Source organism: Chionomys nivalis, chromosome 14, assembly GCF_950005125.1.
Source record: "Chionomys nivalis chromosome 14, mChiNiv1.1, whole genome shotgun sequence".
NCBI lineage: Eukaryota > Metazoa > Chordata > Mammalia > Rodentia > Cricetidae > Chionomys > Chionomys nivalis.
The window spans coordinates 24,504,937-24,523,260 of NC_080099.1; the positions used below are offsets into that span (position 1 = coordinate 24,504,937).

General features: G+C 52.5%; 1 protein-coding gene across 4 annotated transcripts in view; it reads right to left on the reverse strand.

Moving 5' to 3' along the window:
* The window catches only part of Camk2a (calcium/calmodulin dependent protein kinase II alpha), a 62,965-nt gene extending 50,402 nt beyond the window's left edge, over positions 1 to 12,563 (reverse strand). The window contains exon 1 of one of the 4 annotated variants that reach the window (XM_057788261.1): positions 12,328 to 12,563. In XM_057788261.1, the coding sequence (XP_057644244.1) occupies positions 12,328 to 12,389 (62 nt within the window). In that variant the 5' untranslated portion in view covers positions 12,390 to 12,563. The remainder of the gene's footprint in view (positions 1 to 12,327) is intronic. The other 3 variants (XM_057788262.1, XM_057788263.1, XM_057788264.1) reach the window with 3 other exon arrangements.
* Positions 12,564 to 18,324: the final 5,761 nt, after the last annotated feature.

Genomic DNA, 18,324 nt, shown 5'->3' on the forward strand with positions numbered 1-18,324 from the left:
TCAGGGCTCCATTCCACAACACTACGCCCTCACTTCAGGCGCTAACTGTAGGAAATGGTTCCCCAGGTCGCCCGTGCTCCTGGACAACTTTGCTAACAACTGGAAGTTCTTACTGCTGTTCTCAAATTGAAGGATTTTCTATGATAGCTTCAAGAACTCAGGAAAGCACGTTTGCGCATTTGTTATACAATCTAAGACACGGTGAAGAATACAGATGAGCAGCTGGAGAGAGGAACAAGAGGCCAGAGCCTGGGAGATTGGAGCATAGCGCCACCCCACCCCCACCCCTGGAGCTGAGATACGCCACTCTGCTGCCACTGGGATGTGCTCCCTATCCCAGAAAGTGTCCTTACCCCTGCACGTAGGGTCTTGTGGCAACTTCGCCATGTAACTGTGACCAGTCAGTAATTTGATTTCCAGTCTCATCTCCCCAGAGAATGGAGAATGAGGCTGAAGATTCCAAGTGTCCAATCAGAGCTTGGTTTTTCTGCTGGCCACCTCCGTACTGAAACCCACCATGAGTCACTCCATAAGAGTCAAAGATGTTTCCAGCATCTGGAAATCCCAGGGGGGATTAAGAGGTTTGTGTTGGGAACTGGGGTCAAAGACAGCAACTAATACTCCAGTCACTCCTGTTACTCGGGAAACTGCAAGAGTTTTAGGAGCCCTGCACCAAAAACCATGTAAGAAGACTAAATGTGCACTCTATTCTATCAGCTTACCCACTCTCTTGTCTCCCCCACCCAACTAACGAGTTCTTATGTCTAGCACTTAGTACTTAGTACTCAACACAGCACGGGGAATCTAACATCTAGCACTTGGTACCCAGTGTCAGTACCACCAACTAGCACCTCCATAAACAGAACTTGCAAGATCAGGCAGGGAGGGATTTTATACAACAGCAAAAGGAACAGAAATGAGACAGGAAGTCAGGAGCACTGGGGACAGAAATGGGCACCTGAGGACGAGGAGACAACAGGTATTTCAGAGACTTCCATCTCACCTACGCAGGGGAATGGGCCTGAGAGCCATTACGAGGTTCCTGCCCAGCTGTAGACCTTGACTCCTATAAAGTCTTAAAGGGAAGTGTCTCGGTGACCTCCTCCGGAAAGGCTTCTGAGATGCCTAGAGATAGTAGGGCCTTGCCTTGCTCACCAGTACCTGGCCCATGGCCGGTTCACAGCTAGACCTCCATTAGGGTGAGTCAGGAGGATGCAATCAATTGCAACATTAAAATGAGAGGGGGGAATTTTAACTGTCTCCTCTGCTGGCAGTTGTCTCCTATCCTAGTTCATATTCCGCCTCCTGGAATCAGATTGACGGGGCCAGGGAATGGGCTGGGTGCAGGAAGCTTCGCGGAACCCAAGGAGCAGGGGCCCAGGGGTGAGATCTATTGAACAAGAACAGCACAGCTTTTCTGTAAACCAGGGAATGGCTACGCAGGGATGCTGAGCCCCCCAGAGGACATCCTTAGCATGCATCCCTGGACAGAGATGCACAGCCTTTCTCTGGTACACTTCCCAAGTCAGGGCCCAGCTCCTGGCTCCAGGATACAGATGCTCTCAAGTCCAGGTACTGCTAGACTCCTCTTGATACCACAACAACCTGAAGGAATCAGAATTATGAACCCCACTTCACACACAGATCCAGAAACTGCAGCCCCAAGCGAGAAGGAATGGGCAGCAGTGAGGGGAACTCTCAAACCTTTCCTCCTGGCTCCTCTAAAGGCAGAGAGGGGTGCGGAGCCTTCAGGAGCTGGGACTATAGCTCACTGAGGTCCCGTCCTGGCTGGCCCCTACTGACTGCCTGACTCGGAACTTAGCCTCTGATTCTCTTTCTCCCCTGAAGAGGGCAGTGGTAGCACCACTCTGGGTGCTCCCAGAGACTAGGCGAGGTGGTCATTTCAGAGCACTTAACCACAGATCATAGGACACAGTAGAGAATGAATGGGGGTTCCATCTACACAGAGGAAGGCTCCCTTCCTGTCGTGCGGGGGAATCAGACAAACAGGGTAGATGAGAGTCAGGGAGCCAGATTGAGAGCGAGGCAGCCAGCCGGCGGCTCTCACTTCTGCTTCTTTCATCTTTTGTTTATAAAAAAGCATGTTTGTTCATTCTCATCTTGCATGAGAAGTGACCGCAGCCCCGGAAGCCTTGGCAAATGGAGGAGGGCTCTGAGCTGAGCAGAGGCCAGCAGGTGGGCAGGCAGGCCAAGGCCTAGCAGCAGAAAGACAGGCAGAGCAGGAGCATCAAGGAGGCCAAGATGGAGACAGTAGGGGGAAGAAGTGGCCCCAGAGGAGGAAGAAGTGATGCCGGAGTGGGGAGGCGGAAGGTCTTGAGAATACCTGTGGAAGTGTTCCTGGGTTCCTGATTGGGGGAGGGGGCTGTTCTGGGTGCAGGGGCAGAGGTAGACAGTGTCCCCGAGTGCAAGGAGCGGGGGAAGGGAACATTGTTCCCAGGCACAAGGAGACAGGTGGTAACAATCACCTGGCTCTAGCTGGGTCTGTGATAACAAGAGGTCCTGGGTATGATGCAGCACAAGTGTGTCACTCTCAGAATTTATCCATCTAGTTGAGAGATAAAGTCAGGGAGAGGTGTGAGAGAGACAAAGACACCAGGCATCAGAGAGAGGAACTTTCAGAACTTAGATGGGGTGGGCCCCAGGGGCTTCAGTTTCTTCACTGACAACGCGAAGCTGAGGGAAGATTGAGGCTCAACGGCACAGAGACCTGTCTGACCTCGGTACTGTACCCTAGTCAAGGGCTCCTGCCTATCACGCAGGCAAACGCAGTTCGAAGCAAGAGTGGTCCAACCCGAGTTCAAACCGCCATCACAGTTCGGCCCCTTGCTAGCCGGTGATGTCATCTTGGTCTGTCTGCCTCCTCCCCCATAAAATGCGGGCAATAGAGTCCCCACCCTGAGCAGTTGCTTCAAGGATTCAATGCGATAATGAGGCAGACAATGTGTTCAGCAGGAGTCCCTGGAGTATAGTAAATGCTCAAGAAAGGATGCCTTGTATGGGCTTCATTACATCAAGAGGATGAAAACAGCCTCATCGGAAACAAAATGGACCCTGTCTGCTGAGCTTGGGGGAAAGGGGGGGGCTGGCAAAGGGGGAAGGGGCCTCTCCCTAGGGCTAAGGAGGCCCCCCTGATTGTGTGCATCAGGAGTGAACGTGAGCAGGCAAGGAGGCCTCACCCAGCACCCTGCGTTTGGCACGAAGAGGGAGCAAAGCGGGTCTACTCGACTGCTGAGAACGTGGGAACGTGCTAACGGGCTGTGAAGAGCGGCTCGCACTGGGAAATTGTTTTCTGGCTGACTAGCAGAGCTGATGTCCTGGTGTCCTGGGTGTGGCTGACTGCCAGCCACAGGTTCTCACAATCATCTCTGGCCTAGAACCCCTCGAAGAGTTGCCATGGTAGCCGGGGGGCAGCGCCAATGGAAATAAGAAGTCCCGAATCCTTGCCCAGCTTGATTGCAAGCTGACTTATCCTGGCGGGCCTCAGTTTCCCTATGTGAAAGAGGGGTATGACGGATCCTAACACTAACTTCCTCCTGGAAAACCCAAGACAGGTCACTTTCCCTTTTTACGGAGCTCTTGGGGGTCTCAGCAGAGAGGAACATTTCTGTGTGGGGACTTTCTGGGTGCAGCCTTCTCACGGATTTGCCCTGCACTCTGCACCCTTGGAGTCTACTTGTCTGGCATCCTCAGAGTCCTCAGGACTTCCCTTCATTGGCTGCTTTCACAAATACCCCTCCCCCGATAAAGTAAAGCAACCCCCATCCTCTCAACTCAGCAGCCTGGTTGCCTGATTCCCCCTTCCTTCATGCTGCCAAACTTCCAGAACAAATGTCCGACATCCGCTGCCTTGTCTTCCCACCTCCCACGCTCCGGGAACCCACCGCAATCTGGTCACCGCCCCCAAGGCTCCATGGAAGAAATGCTTATGCCAGGCTCGCCCACCCAGTGCCTCCCCTTCCCCCAGCCCTGGTAGCACCCCCCTGGGCCTAATCTGCCTCGCCTGCTCCACCCTATGGGTCCTGGGTACCCTGAACACCTGACTCTGTGGTTCATCCGCACCGACAGTACTTCTTCCTGCCCATTCCCAACCAACCGCCACTCCTTATTCTCTCTGCATTTGTCCTCTTGCCATTTCCTCCTCCTGGGCCGCCAGGAAGGCTCTAGGCTTTGATGAGCCCATTTACAATGTCATTAAAACGATTCTGTGCATGGGATGCTCTGGGCAAAGACTGCATTCTTCTTCAGCTTCACAAAGGAGCCCGTGACTCCTGCAAAGGGTTGGATCCATTCTAACCATTACCCTGAGATCTATAAACATGGACTCCTCCTGCCTTTAGAATCTTAGTACCATCCTTTGAGCTCTTCATTCTCCTGCTTGAATGCTAGCTACATGGCAGGTGTCTTCTGACCAGTCCCTCCTCCAAACCTCCCTCTGTCAAGATCTGCAAACCTACCACCTCTTTGGGTCAAGCTGAGGTCATCTCAGAAGGACCCTGATGCAGTACAGATGGACCTGCTGTCTGGGGTAGGATTCAAACCCAGTCCTATTCTTCTCAGTAACTTAGCCTAGGCAAGCTAATCTGACTGCCCGGGATGTGGCGCTCAGAACAGGTACGGTTAAAATATCTACAGGTCGGCAAAGAGTTACGATTGGCCACCAGCATGGTGTCACCTGTTAGATGACAGTGTGGGACCTATGTGGCTATGTGGGGAACTGGCATGCCCAGGGTATCTTATTACAAAGGTCAATAGGTAAAGAAATGGAGTCGAGAAAACTTGAACCAGGCCTTCTGATTCCATCCACTGTTTTTCGATACCCTACATGGTTGGGGTGGGAGAGAGCGCTGGCTTTAGGTCCACAGCTGTGTTTTAGGTCTGTGAGAAATAGGCAAGAGTCTCTTTAGAAAAAGAGAGCAGTGTGCAGGAAGGGTGGCCATAACTTATACAAGCATCTCCCAGTTCTCAAGATCATTAAAAAACTGTGGCCGGCAGAGTCCATTTGAAAGCAAAGAGGAAATCTTCCGTGAGGTGGTGTTTCCACAGGTCTCAGCGCTGGGCAACCTTAAGCAGATCCTTCCCACCAGGGAAGCTAACAGTGGATGAAATTATGCCCAAGCCCTCTTTTTCTTTTCATTTTTTGTTTGTTTGTTTGTTTGTTTATTGACAATGCCACCCTGTCTTAATGATCAGCAAGCAGAACTGAGCTATGCCAGTTTCAGACGGCAAACTGATGAGAGGAGATACGGCCCAGGATGCCCTCGGCTTCGGGTGCTCTCTCTCCCTGTCTCCACAGCACCTCTGTGAGCAGATGGCCACCCGCCACAACATAATACAACCAGAACATCCCAAGACCTGCTACCAAAACCTCGCCTCGCTCCTCCTGTCCCCGGCGGTGCACCGCCCACTCCCAGACTCCAGAAGATGCTGTGGGGACGAGCTGTCCTGCACCCCCCCCAGCTCCAATGCCAACCCAGCAGAAGTCTCTTGGAGGACACAGAAGGCCTCAGAACCAGAAGATTCTGGTTGTTGAAGAGAACATTGAATCAACAGAAGTTCCAACATATTCCCGGTTTTGGTGGCACGTGCCTTTTCTTGATTGGGTTACAAAAAGGAAAAATGAGGATATGGATATATATATATCCCCTATACTATATATGTGTTTGTGTGTGTGTATATACACATATATAGCCTAGTGGCCAAGCCAGAGTTGAATGAGACAGGAGAAAGGCAAAGAGGCATTCTTGTTCACCACCTCTTCTGACTTGGCCTGCCCCTGCCATGGTGCACACCCCCAGGGACTTACTCCGGTATCAGAGAGTCATGTCCTGGTGGAAGTAGAGGCTGGAAGGCCCAGTTCTGTGAGACACTACCTTCTGGGCCATAGTTTTCTATCCATAGAGCAGTATCCTCGGGCCCTAGGTTACTCTCAACAGAATGGAGAGTATCCCAGCCCCTCGCTGTCCCTTAGACCATCCTTACAGGCATGTTACCAAGTGAGGGCAGAGACGCTGGTTACGAGGATATCAGGGAGGCCAAGGGCTGTAATAGGAGCTTGCCTTCCTGCCTTAATGCCATCTCCAGAAGTTGCTGGCACCAGGAGCAGTTCTGATCCTTAGAAGTTCTCTCTGCTGTTAAGATTAAATCTGCCTCTTTCTCTCTGCACGTTCAGACACTCTACCCTCTGGGACCCCTTATTCCCTGACAGCCAGGAAGAGAGGCCAAGTCCTAAAGGGGGCTCTGTTTCCTGTTACCAAGTTCTCCCACTCCTCAGTGCTTCATATGGCTTTCCAGTCTCCATCACCCAACCAGCCTCCCCTTCTACGGACACAGGCTTTTACTGCTCCTCCTAGGACCTAGCATCTGGGAGTTTGGGAATGGGCTGTGCAAACCAGAGAAGAGTGGAACCCTAGGCTGCCCGCACCACCAGGAAGATGCATGTCACTGGCACACCTCAGAGATTTTGTCTGATCTGCACTGTGGTTGGGAACACACTCATGCCCTCTTCCTTCTGGAGAGTTCTTATTTAGCCTCCAGATCCCAGTGCCACCTTCTCTGGGCATCCTCTCCAATAGCCCTGTCCCTTACTAGCAGAATCTCAAGTTTCAAATTCCCTATTTGTGCTTCTAGTCCTTATTCAACTGTATTTTGAGGACTGAAGGTTGGGGTAACCACCCCCTTTTTTGTTAGGTTGTTGTTGGGTATTCTGAGACAAGGTGTCACTATGTAGCCTTGGTTGATCTGAAACCCATTATGTAGGTCAAGTTGGGCTTGAACTCATAGAGATCCACCTGCCTCTGTCTTCCAAATGCTGGGATTACAGGCGTGTGCCGCCACAGCCGGCACCCAGCTGCATCTAAATAATCAATTCCAGGAGAGATTTAACTTCGGCTTTGTATCAGATTGCACACTCTGAGGGCAGAGGCCACACGAGTCCTGTGTATGACACACAACAAGAATAATTCAAGTTGGTGATGGGACAGAAAAACGTGTGTGGAAAAGGTCACAAGGATCACAGAAAAATTTCTCCCTTCTATGACCCCAAGGTACAAAGACCCTCAACATTCTATGGTTCGGTAGTCCCAGAGGTCTTATAGCACCGCCGGATACTATGGACAACGTGGACACCGAGGACCTGCTGCTCAGCAGGGTGGGTGACGCTTGGCTTGCCTGATGTGAGCTCTTCCTAATAGTTCATGGAAATGATCAGAAGACGACAGGGCTTGGGCAGTGTGCATTCAGGGACACTGTGAGCAGGGGCAGGGGGCTTGCCCAGAGACAGGAAGTGGGAGAGGAAGAAATAGAGACCAGAGAAATGGAAAGGTAAGTGGTGAGGCAGAGTCCAGAAGCCCACGCGGTGCTGTCTTGCTGTCCCTGCACTGAAGGTGAATTCATACTATATGTTATTTGCCAGTGTGTGCATGCGTGCGTGTGTGCGTGTGTGTGCACGCACATGCATGTGCACATCAGCCCAGAGGGCTGCCCTCACACCACACAGAGGGCTGTGGCTTCAGGCTGCAAGGGCTGCTGACAGCAGTGTCACCGTGCTTTAGAGGGAGGCAGGAGGAAGGGAGGAGGCTTGGAGAGTGTCAGTGTGTCTCAGCCTGTGTGGGGGCGCCTGTGTGGGGGTGGAGGGTTGCGGCATGCACCAGAACATGTGCCTGCTTGCTGCTCTGATGTTGCGGAGAAGCCGGGAAAGGCTGTCCCTTCCCCTGTCCTTGTGCCTTTCCCTGCCGTCCAGGCCCTGCCTCCCCATTTTTCATCCTTTGGCCTCCGGTCCCTCTCACTGTAGCCTCCAGTAGCCTGGGACCAAACACCACCCTCCATGAGGTGTCCATCTGTGTATGCATGGACAGTCTCCACAGCCCACCCATGGTGGGAGCAGAGGATCCACTGATTTCCGCCACCGAGGGAGGTCACAGAAGGCGGCGTTTCAGACATCTCGAGAGAGAGGACCCCCATTTTATTGACAGTAAATGGGAAGCACACAAAGAACAAGTGAGTCACCCCAGGTAGCCCAGTAAACTCCGGGCCGAATCGTGGCCAGAAAATAAACACCAGCTCATCCTTACCCCCCTCACCGCCACCTGCTGCCACCAACAAGACCACTGCCCCTTTCTCCGGCTCATGGGCAAGAGGAAAGCTCTTCACGGATACAGCCCCAGATGGTGCCTTGCTCAGCAACCTCCCAGGCACCAGGCCCTTGAGCTTTCCTGCCACCTCCTTTAGCTCCAATCTGCTCATCTGTAGAATGGATGAGTAGGCTCTGTCCACTTCCTTCAGCACAAGCTAATGGATGGAAAGGCACCAGGAGCCCCAGTGTTGCTGGTAGGAAGACTCAGGAGCAGAATAACCCTGACCCTAAGTGCAGCCCTGGTGCCTTAGTGTCCTCTCACCATGACACCGTCCACTCTCCTTCCAGCACTGCAGGGAAAGGATGAATGGCCACACACGTGCTACAGAGCATTGGAACTTGCGTCCCAAAGAGGCCTTGAGCATCCAGCACCTAGAAGCCCGGGACGGGGAGCTGCCTCAAAGCCAGGCCACCACCCACAGATCAGCCCACCCCAGTGTGGTACAGGATGAAAAGCTATGGAGGAAGGGGTTTGGGATCAGGGGCCAGCCCCCAAGTCCCTGTCAACTTGTGGCCACCCACACTTCCACCAGCCTCCCCTACCCTGCACTGCCTGAGTCAACTTCAGATCCCTGTTTCTAGAGAGAAAAGAGTGGGCTGCATGCTCTCTCATCCTCTCTCTCTCTCTCTCTCTCTCTCTCTCTCTCTCTCTCTCTCTCTCTCTCTCTAGTAAAATCTCCTCCTGGGGCTCCTCCTGTCCAGAGCAGCAATCGTAGGCCTGCAGAGCAAGGCTCTGCTTGGCTAACCTGTGCAGGTTGGGCAGATGGAGGCCTGGGGAGGCAATGGCTAGAAGAAACTTCCTACCACGGGGCCTGCCTGAGCTCATTAGAATTTCCCTTGTCCCTCTCTACCCCACCCCCCACCACTACCACCACCACTACCACCCTTCCTGCTTTTCTATCAGTTCTGGACATCAGAGAAGGCTGAGGAAATGGAAGGGAATACTGAGGGCTACCTTGGCCCACCCTGGCCCTGCAGCTAGCACTGCAGTCTACTCAAAGCAAGCATTTCCCTTTCTTTCATCCCAGGGTGGGAGAAGGGAGTGAGCCCATCTCTGGTTCCCTAGAAACAGCCTCCCCCCATCCTAACCCTTTAGGGGACCCAGAATCAACATATTAGCTTATCTGAATGCATATGCTTCCGTGCCAAGGCATGGAGGGGATTGTCAGTCTGATAACATCTAGAACTTTCAGAAACCCCGACTCAGGCCTACATCCAGGCAGGAAAGGAAATCTCTGCTTGCATCCTAGGCTCCTCAGAGGCAGCTGGTGACAAGCCAGTCTTCACTGGGCAGAATGCCAGTAAGTCTTCGAGATGTGCTAGCCCTCTTCAAGGCTGTGGCAACCCAGAGCCCTGACAGAGGTCAACCAAAGTCTCTTTTAGACCCTGCTGAGCAAGGTGACTGGATAGTTATGTGGGCAGAGTTCTGGGTGGGGGCTCAGAATCTGGGTAGCCACCCAGTATCCTAGCTAGAAGATGCAGGATCATCAACCGAACGGTGAACTATTCAGGCAGACTTCTTCATCACTTCTGCCCCGTAAGAAAAGCCCAAGGAGACCTTGGCCAACGTCTTCCTAAACAAGAGCCCCTCTACACAAAAGATAAACATGGAGCAGGCTCTGTTCCTCCTTTAGGCCTGCCCAATTCTTAGGGGTAACATCCACCCCTGCAACAACGCCCCCCAGAGCCCCCCGTGTGTCAGGCTTGAGACTGTGTCTCCACACACCATCTATCTAGTCCTCACAACGTACAGGCCAGAAGGAGTGGCAGTCCACCCAACGTCACAGGGCTGAGGGTCATGTGGGGCAGCCCCTCCCTGAACACCCCCGCTTTAGTTCAGACTAAGGCTAGGGTGCAGAGCAAAAGCCATCCGACTCATCCTCCACAGGGTGCTCTGGCCCTGGTCACAGAGATACCCAAGCCATAAAACGGACCCACCACAGCCCCTTCTCCTTTGTACAAGGATCCTCAAGCGCAGGTTTCTGCACGGTCCCCTGAGGGACCACAAGCTCCGACACTGCATGCAATGTTGTGAAGGTTTGTGCGGTTTTTTTAGGGAATGTCTATTTAGACTTCTATCGGATTCCTGGAGGAATAAATGACCTAAAAAAGGTTAAGAGCACCAATAGTTCTGGAAGGAAGAGGTCTAAAAATGATTGGACAAGGCCTGGATATCCCTGCCACCCTTGGTTTTCCTGCCATGGCCATAACTCTGTTCCTTATCCCTTAAAATTCTGCCCCTACTCTAGAATCTGTTCACATCCAGGCAGGCAGAGGGGCTGAGAAAGCCAAGTCAGACGAATGAGCCCAGTCCTAATGATCCCCCATCTCTTCTCAGGGCAAAAGAGCACTTTGGTGTGGCTCTGCTCCCTGGAGGAATCACATCGCAACTCCATTTCACTGTGCTCTGTGACGCAGTCCTGACAGAACCAGCTTCAGGGACTCCGGAAAGGTAGCTCCTGTCTATTCAGGAAGCCCTGAGTTCCAGGTAAACACCAGACACACTCTGGAAATGGGTCCCAGATAAAGTTAAGAGACAGTCCTCCAGAGCAGCCTTAAAAAGTGTATTCCTGCCTCCACTTCCAACACAAAGACACACAGAACAGCAGGAAGTCTGGAGACAAACAAGAACACACATTTGCACAAGGGAGCTAGGGTATATGTAGGTCTCTAGATAGTCTGAGTGTGTGTGTGTGTGTGTGTGTGTGTGTGTGTATTCAGGGGCTATGCTTATCCACAGCCGTAGCTCTGCCTCCTACACATATGCAGACACTAGCATAAGCTCACACATGCCTATAGCACCCACACACCCACACGAGCCCAGGCCTCACACAGGCACACGCGTGTGCATGCACACACACACACACACACACACTTTCTGTATATATTCCTCAAGATACATGCACACTCAAGAACATTCTGTCCACACTTCTCATCTGTGACCTTATACATCTCATGCACACTCATGTTCACTGATAGGCACACAGTTTTGTCCTGCCGCACATCTGCACGCAGATGCATGTCTGTACCTCTGCCGCAACCTAATCGAGAGCATCCCTTGCATAATTGGGCACATGCACTCTTGCAGGGCACACTGATATTTTTTAGACCTTCCACACAAGCAACACACTTGCACGTCTCTTCGTGGTCTACTTGCACCAGTGTTTGTGTGTCTTTTCAGTTCACACTGCGCCCACTGTCAGTTCTTATACAATCCCATCTGCTTCCCATGGAAGTCATATATAGCCTCTTCCCAAAGATGTTCACTGGTACATGTACCTCCAGATCTCACACTGGCACACATCTGTTCCCCGGGCCCCTTGTCTCATGTTCCTGCTGCTACAGCAGGAACCAAGCAGGGCTGGTAGGGGCACTTCTGCGTCCATAGGGCACTCTGCCAAACTGCCCCCCAACTCCTGATCCGTCCATCCCAGGACCCCCACAAGCCCAGCTGGGAACATCTAGAAATCTTCCCTTATATCTGTAGCCTACTGATCTACCCTCAGAAACCTTGCTCTTTTCTACTTCCTACCCTTCTCTCAACATCAGAGGGACGACAGGAGGGGTAACTTTGCCTACTGTTTTCTGTGCATAGCGCTGCCACAGTGGCATCCCCCCCCCCAGCTTGCCGCTTGTTCCTCCCCTCCTCCCGACATCTCAATCGCTTTCACGTTAACCCCTTCGGTACCAAAGCCCTTGCTCCTGGTAGGGGACTGGGAAAGGGAAAGGGGATATGCCACTTGGCAGCGTGTCTCCAGTCTGGGTCTCCAGGTGGGAGCTGATGAACTCTCTGCTGATGCAGGTATCTAAGTTCAACAACAGAAAAAATCACAGCTTGGACACCGCCAAGTGGGAAAATCCCTTTAAAATGCCAAGTTTCTAAGAATCTTTGTGTACCCAGGTCATGTGCACTTACATACGTAGTTACATATACCATCAATCTGTTACCCTTTCGGCGCACACACACATACACACACACACACACACACCCAGGCTGGATGGGCACATAAATGTGTCAACGCCTGACTGGACATCCTGTGCACACACAGTGCCCCCAAATCATGCAGCATACCTTCCTCTGCAAGCATGGGAGAACTCTAGCCACATAGGCACACGCCCCCTGCCCGAGAGGCTGATCCCCCAAGCCCTCCAAGACTCCCTGAGGTGTGACTCACTTTCCTAGTTCCTCAAAGAGCTGGTACTCTTCTGTGAATCGGGTGCAGGTAATGGTGGCCATCCTGGCACTGGGCAGGCAAGTGAGGCTTTAGGCTGGGAACTAGGACTGGGACGCTGCTGCTCTGCTCCCAGAACTAGGGGCCACTCGCCTGCCCGTGCTCCTGAGTGCAAATGGAGAAGCGGCTTGACTGACGAGCTTGGGGCTTCTGAGCAGGGCACTGTGGCTGCTCACAGCCTCGCGAGCCTTCGTCAGCATCCAGGTCCCCATGGCAACCACCTCCGAAACGCCCTGTTCCCGTTGCCCCGGTAACTGCCTCCCCAACACCTGCCTGCCTTCCACTTCAAAACCTGCTCCTGGGTTGCCCTGGCTGCCCGTATACACAATACTGCAGGACTGTGAGGACCCAGGAGTAAGTGGACCCTGTTTTCCCAGGGTGATGTGCTGAGGGGGATGGAAAAGGGGAAGAGAACAAACTTAGTTCACAAGTGATCTTCTCTCTTCCTACCTCCCCCACCTCCAACTATAGGGCCCTTCTAACAGACGGGATGGGATTAAGTGGGGCAAAGAGGCAGTTGCTATGGTAACGGCTAGTGGGTGCCACATTCTGGGATGGTCCTTGAGAAAGACAGGATGTAGTTACCCTGGCAACTTCATCTCCTCTAGAGAGACAGGTATTGCCCCGTTGCTCTGGAAACAGCTCCGTTCTAAGGTTTACAGGGGAATGATGGCTAATTCATCTCTCTCTCCTTCCCTTCCCCCTTGTAGTCTCTGCAGTTTCTCTGCTCCCTCTGAGAACTGGTCTGGTTGACTTAGCCTCTGACTCTGTCCCTATTCTGTGCCTGCCCTCCCTGCTTTTTAGCCACTGTGTATATCACACTGTCACTCGAGTTTGGGGGAAAAGTAGGAAGCGGACCCAGGACTCTGAGGGAATGGTCCTGGCTGCGTTCTCACCCCTAGCTGTCACCACTATGCAGCTGTCACCCTCCCAAGACCTCTTCTGCCAGCTCTCCCCACCCATACCCCTAGAGGGACCATGCAGACTTGGTCTCCTGGGGCTACTGTTCCAGTTTCGGCTTGTGCTTCCTGTCAAGGTAGGATTGGAGAGAGGCGACTAGAATGAGGCGAGTGTGGCCTGGCTCACCCAGGGCTGGGCCAGCAGCATGGATGTATCCTGCCCTGGTGCCTTCTTTCCCACACCCTAGTCATCTTCCCTGATGACCTCACCTCTTCACACCTGCAGCTCCAAATCACACCCCAAGGCACGGCATTTAAGACCAGGGATCTGGGTTCAAGTCCCAGCTCTGCCACTTACTAGCTGTGTGACCCTGACAAGCAAGTCTCCGAGGAAGCTCTCTGAAACCCCATATCATTTACTAGAAAATAGGAAGTCATCCTTGCAGAAGACCCCCATAAAGATGGAACGGTCTAGACCGTAAATGGGCTCTGGGAAGTAGACAAACCTGAATGGGTTTCAGTTTATAGAAAGCAAAAATAGTTTTAAAGTAAGTCCATGACTACTCCCATAATGCAGCTGGGTCTTTAACACCCCACCCCTCCATCCAGAAAAAGAAAAGGTGCCTCAGTCTCTCTCACAGGTGGCTGTGCAGGGGTCTCAGGTCAGCATTTGTCCCCAATGAGCAAGAGCAGATAAAAGGACCTGGAAATACAAATTCTCTCGGTTTCCAACTTACCCCTCAGAATCCATAAATCACTGATTTGCCTGCCTCACTTGTAGACATAGTGGTACCTTCAATTATTCTCCAACACCAACAAGTGCCTGACCCAACTGAGACATGAGGGGAGGGGAGACCCTCTATCCCTCTTCCTGAGAGTCAGTGGGAGATTGAGGGAGAGCTCTTCAATTCAGCCACGTTTTGTCAGAAAAGAAAAAAAAGGGAGGTGGAGAGGAAGGAGGGAGGCAAGCCAGGGAGGAGGGGGTAATGGCTTATCCACTAATTGCACCATTACCACCTTCAGAAAAGGAAAAACCACTCCGTTTTGTTTCTGCGCACAATACGCTTCCCGCTTCTGCCGCCAACGTGGCAATTCGGAGGCAGAGCAGAGAGGCCTGTGCTCGCAGGGCCGCACAGCTGGTGGGTAGCAAGCAGGCACGGAACACCATGGCCAGGGCTAGAGGCACGGGAGAAAGGCAGAGGTGGGGTAGGGCTGTATTGCCATCCTTCTGCCTCCGATCCTCTAGCCCAGTGGGTCTCAGCCTTCCTAAGGCTGCAACTCTTTAATACAGTTCCCGTGCTGTGCTGACCCCCAACCATAAAATTATTTTCATTGCTACTTCCTAACTGTAATTTCGCTACTGTTAGAAACTGTAATGTAAATGGCTGTGATTTCCGATGGTCTTAGATGACTCCTGTGTAAGGGTTGATTGACAACCCCCCTCCAAAGGAGTCTTGACCCAAGGGCTGAGAACAGCTGCTCTAGCCTGTCCTCGGGAGAATCACTGGGACCACCCAGCCAGTGCTGTGATTTTTGAGGTTCCCTGAACCTCTTCAAGTACAAAACTGGGTAAATAATGTCCCTCACCTATAAGGCTATTTTGTGGTTCAAATGAGATGAGCACAGCGGCTGTTACAGAAGGAACTAGAAATCCTTTCTCCTTGAAATCCTCCCTGGGCCATGAAAGCACTTTGGGACACTGTTCACCGAAACATCGCTGGGTGTTAGCTCGTGTTAGACATTGCCTGGTGCTGGCCTTATTTGCAGTAATGCCTGCAAAACAAGCATCAAGAACTAAAAAAAAACTGAGGTCACTGGGACCCTCACTTATTAGGGCCCAAGGGCATGGCAGCTGCTTTAAAACCAGTTAAACACTAAAGGGAATTGCTAAGGCTGTAACCATGGAAATGCAACCTCATGAACAGAGGTGGCCATCCTCTCGGACCAGTGCTGGCCTGGTCACTGCTCCTGTTGCTCCCCACAGATGAAATGCAGGGGTTGGGTCAGAGGCCAGTAGAGTGTTTAGAAAAACCCAGGGACTCAGTGAAGCTATGACAGGGACCACAGGTCCTAACATCACTGTGGTCACCATGTCTCTTTGTTCTTCAACTTCGGGCTCCCTTTCCTCCCTTTCTCCCTCATGTCCTCTGTCCTAGCACCCTCCCTTCCCTACCTCTTCTCTCTCACTGATACCTTTCTCTCCTATGCATGCAGAGCTAGGGGAGAGGCAGGTCCCAGGACCTTAGGCCCACCTGATGGTGGAGAACTAGCTAGACCGGAGAAGCTGTCTGTGGAGGTCTGTCTTACACCTGTATGTGTGCCTACCTCTTGGGGCCTTCTAGAGACTAGTTCAGGGCTGCAGGCGCTGGCTTTGCTGGACACCACATACTGAGTGCAACTGCCACTCTGCTGAGGAGGTGCGACCACTCATTCTCCTCCTCTGTGCCCACAAAGCTGGCAGCTGTGCCTAGTGGCAACGGGCACCACGGAGTCAGCCATGCCTGTGTGGCAATGAGACTAAGCTGATGATGGCATCAGGGTAGGGGGACTGGTTCTGCCAGACTTCTCACTCCCCAGGGCCACAGTAGGCATAACAGTCCAGCACGTACACCCCATCTTCAACATGTGTGCAGTACTCAAGCACAGGCCTGTGTTTCGTGGGCTGGTGGCCAGGTGTGGGAACCCTGAAGTTTGCTGAGCCAGCACGACAATGCCATAGAGAGATTGGCCGTGTACACAGACAGTGCCTTGTGTCAATGGGAGGGACAGAAGGAGGCTGGGCTGAGTTCCAGGAGATGGGGAATGATGGGAGGGAGGTTTACAGCCCTGATGACACCGTGACAGCTCCTCCGTGTGTTCTCATGCATATGCTAAATGTCACGGGGTCTTGCAGGGCCTGAGCACACACCACAGAAAGCGTGCCATCTGAAGGATCCTCATGGGGCCTGTCCCACTAAGGACAGCAAAAAGTGGGGAGCAGGCTCAGTAGAAAGTGGGCCAGGAGAGAAAGATGCTGTGAGGGTCTGGTAGAGAGCGACCGAGTTAGGGCAGTAATGCCAGGCCTGAGAGAGGAGAGAAAGGAGGCAGCCCTGTGCCCTGGGGTGTCCCATGCCCCCTGAGGGGAACAGCAATGCGCAGCCCACAGCTGGAGGTTCCATTCCTATGCCAGAACAGCTGGAAACAGAGGTTTCCCAGAGGTCTCATTTCCTCCTGGAAAGGTCAGGGACAAAACACTCATTCTTGGACCCCAAAGACACGAAGCAGTTACTCCTACATCAGAGCCAGGCCCTGTCCTAAGCATTTTTCCATGACACTGTTTGGAGCTTGCAGTGAAGTGGTAAATTCAGGTAGAGTGGTCCCATTCTGCAGAGCCATGAAACTACTTACTGCACACCCAGGAATCAAATCCATGTCTGTGTGACCACACTGCTCCTGGCTTGCGTGATTAGGTCCCATATAGAGCTGAGTAGACCGTTAGGGTCCACATGTCCCTTAGAGCTGGGAACCAAGGTACAGACAATAGAGGCAGCCTTCTCATGGGAGCACAAGTTAGTGGTAGCCAGGGCAATAGCCTGGGGCCTGGAGTTTCAGGTTCCCTGAGCCCTGCCCCTTCCTGGTATTTGCCAAGATGCTAGCCTGTGCCCCAGGGAAGTCAGAAGGGCCTGGAAGAAGAGGTAGGTAGGTCTAAGTCTCCTCCTGGCTTCTGAGGAGCTGGTCGTTAGAGGCAAGGACTCCATAACCAGGATGCAGCTAATACAGGCTTCCACCCGAACCTCACTCCTCCAGCTAATGGGTCTGCTCCATCTAATCCAGCCCAGGGAGAAACAGAGGCCCCAGAAGAGACCTGACCTAGGGACTGCCTCTGGGTGCCTCTCCACTCTGTCCTCTTCAGGTGGGTTTGGATGACACAAACAAAAACCTAGAGGTGCTGTGTTGTCTAGTTTTAAGTCAACTTGACACAAACTAGAGATATCTGAAAGGAGGGAGCCTCGATTGAGAAAACACCTCCACAAGACCAGGCTGTAGGGCATTTTCTCATTAGTGATTGATGGGGGGTGGCCAGCCCATTGTGGGTAGTGCCATCATCCCTGGGTTGGTAGTCATGGGTTCTATAAGAAAACAGGTCAAATAAGCCACAAGGAGCAAGCCAGTAAGCAGCACTCCTCTCCATGGCCTCTGCATCAGCTTTGGCCCCCAGGTTGCTGCCCTGCTTAAATTGCTGCTTGAATTAATGATGAACTGTTATAAGAAACTGTGAGTGAAAAATACACTCTTTGTTCCCCGTTTGGCTTTTGGTCATGGTGTTCACCACAGCAATAGTAAGTCTAAGACCGTAGTCAACTGGGAACTGACATAGTACAGTTTCAGGTGTGCTCACTGAGGGGGCCCGGACCAAATAGAGAACAGGTAGCAGGCACACTGACTGCTACGCTGGGCCTCTCAGGCGCTAGTTCCTGGGGACCAGGTTGCAGACTGAAGCTCAACTGCAGCATCGGGGTTGAGGAGAACCGAGAGTTTGTTGAGTTCTACATTGAGCGTAAGGCTGAGCAGAGGAGGGCTTGAGCCAAGCCTGCTCTTCAAGACTTCAGAAATCGATACCAGCCCTAGCACCAATTATTCCTTATGTTTTGGGGCCAGGTTGTCTACAGGGAACAGAGCTTAGGGGCCATGTATGGTCCTGCTATTGTGGCCCCAAAGGGGTCCGCAGAAGGGAAATAGACGATGGGGCTGGACATTGGAAAGCCCTGTCAGATACCCTTCAGTTGTCCTCAAAGAAGCATCCATACAGTTTCCTAAATCCTGGATCTACAGGGAAGCCTAGGCTGGGTGCCAGTGTGACAAGCCAGCAGGCATAGCTAGAACAGGTTCTAGCAGGCCTGAAGTGTCCTGGGCAGTGGGCAGACTATGAATAGCCCCTCTTGGACACACTAGGCTAAGACACCACCTTAGTAAACATCTTCTTCAGAGCTCCTGAACTGGCAAAAATGCCACAGCCATAGGAGCCCAGAGACCTCTGCCAGTCCCGGGCCCTGTCTACCAT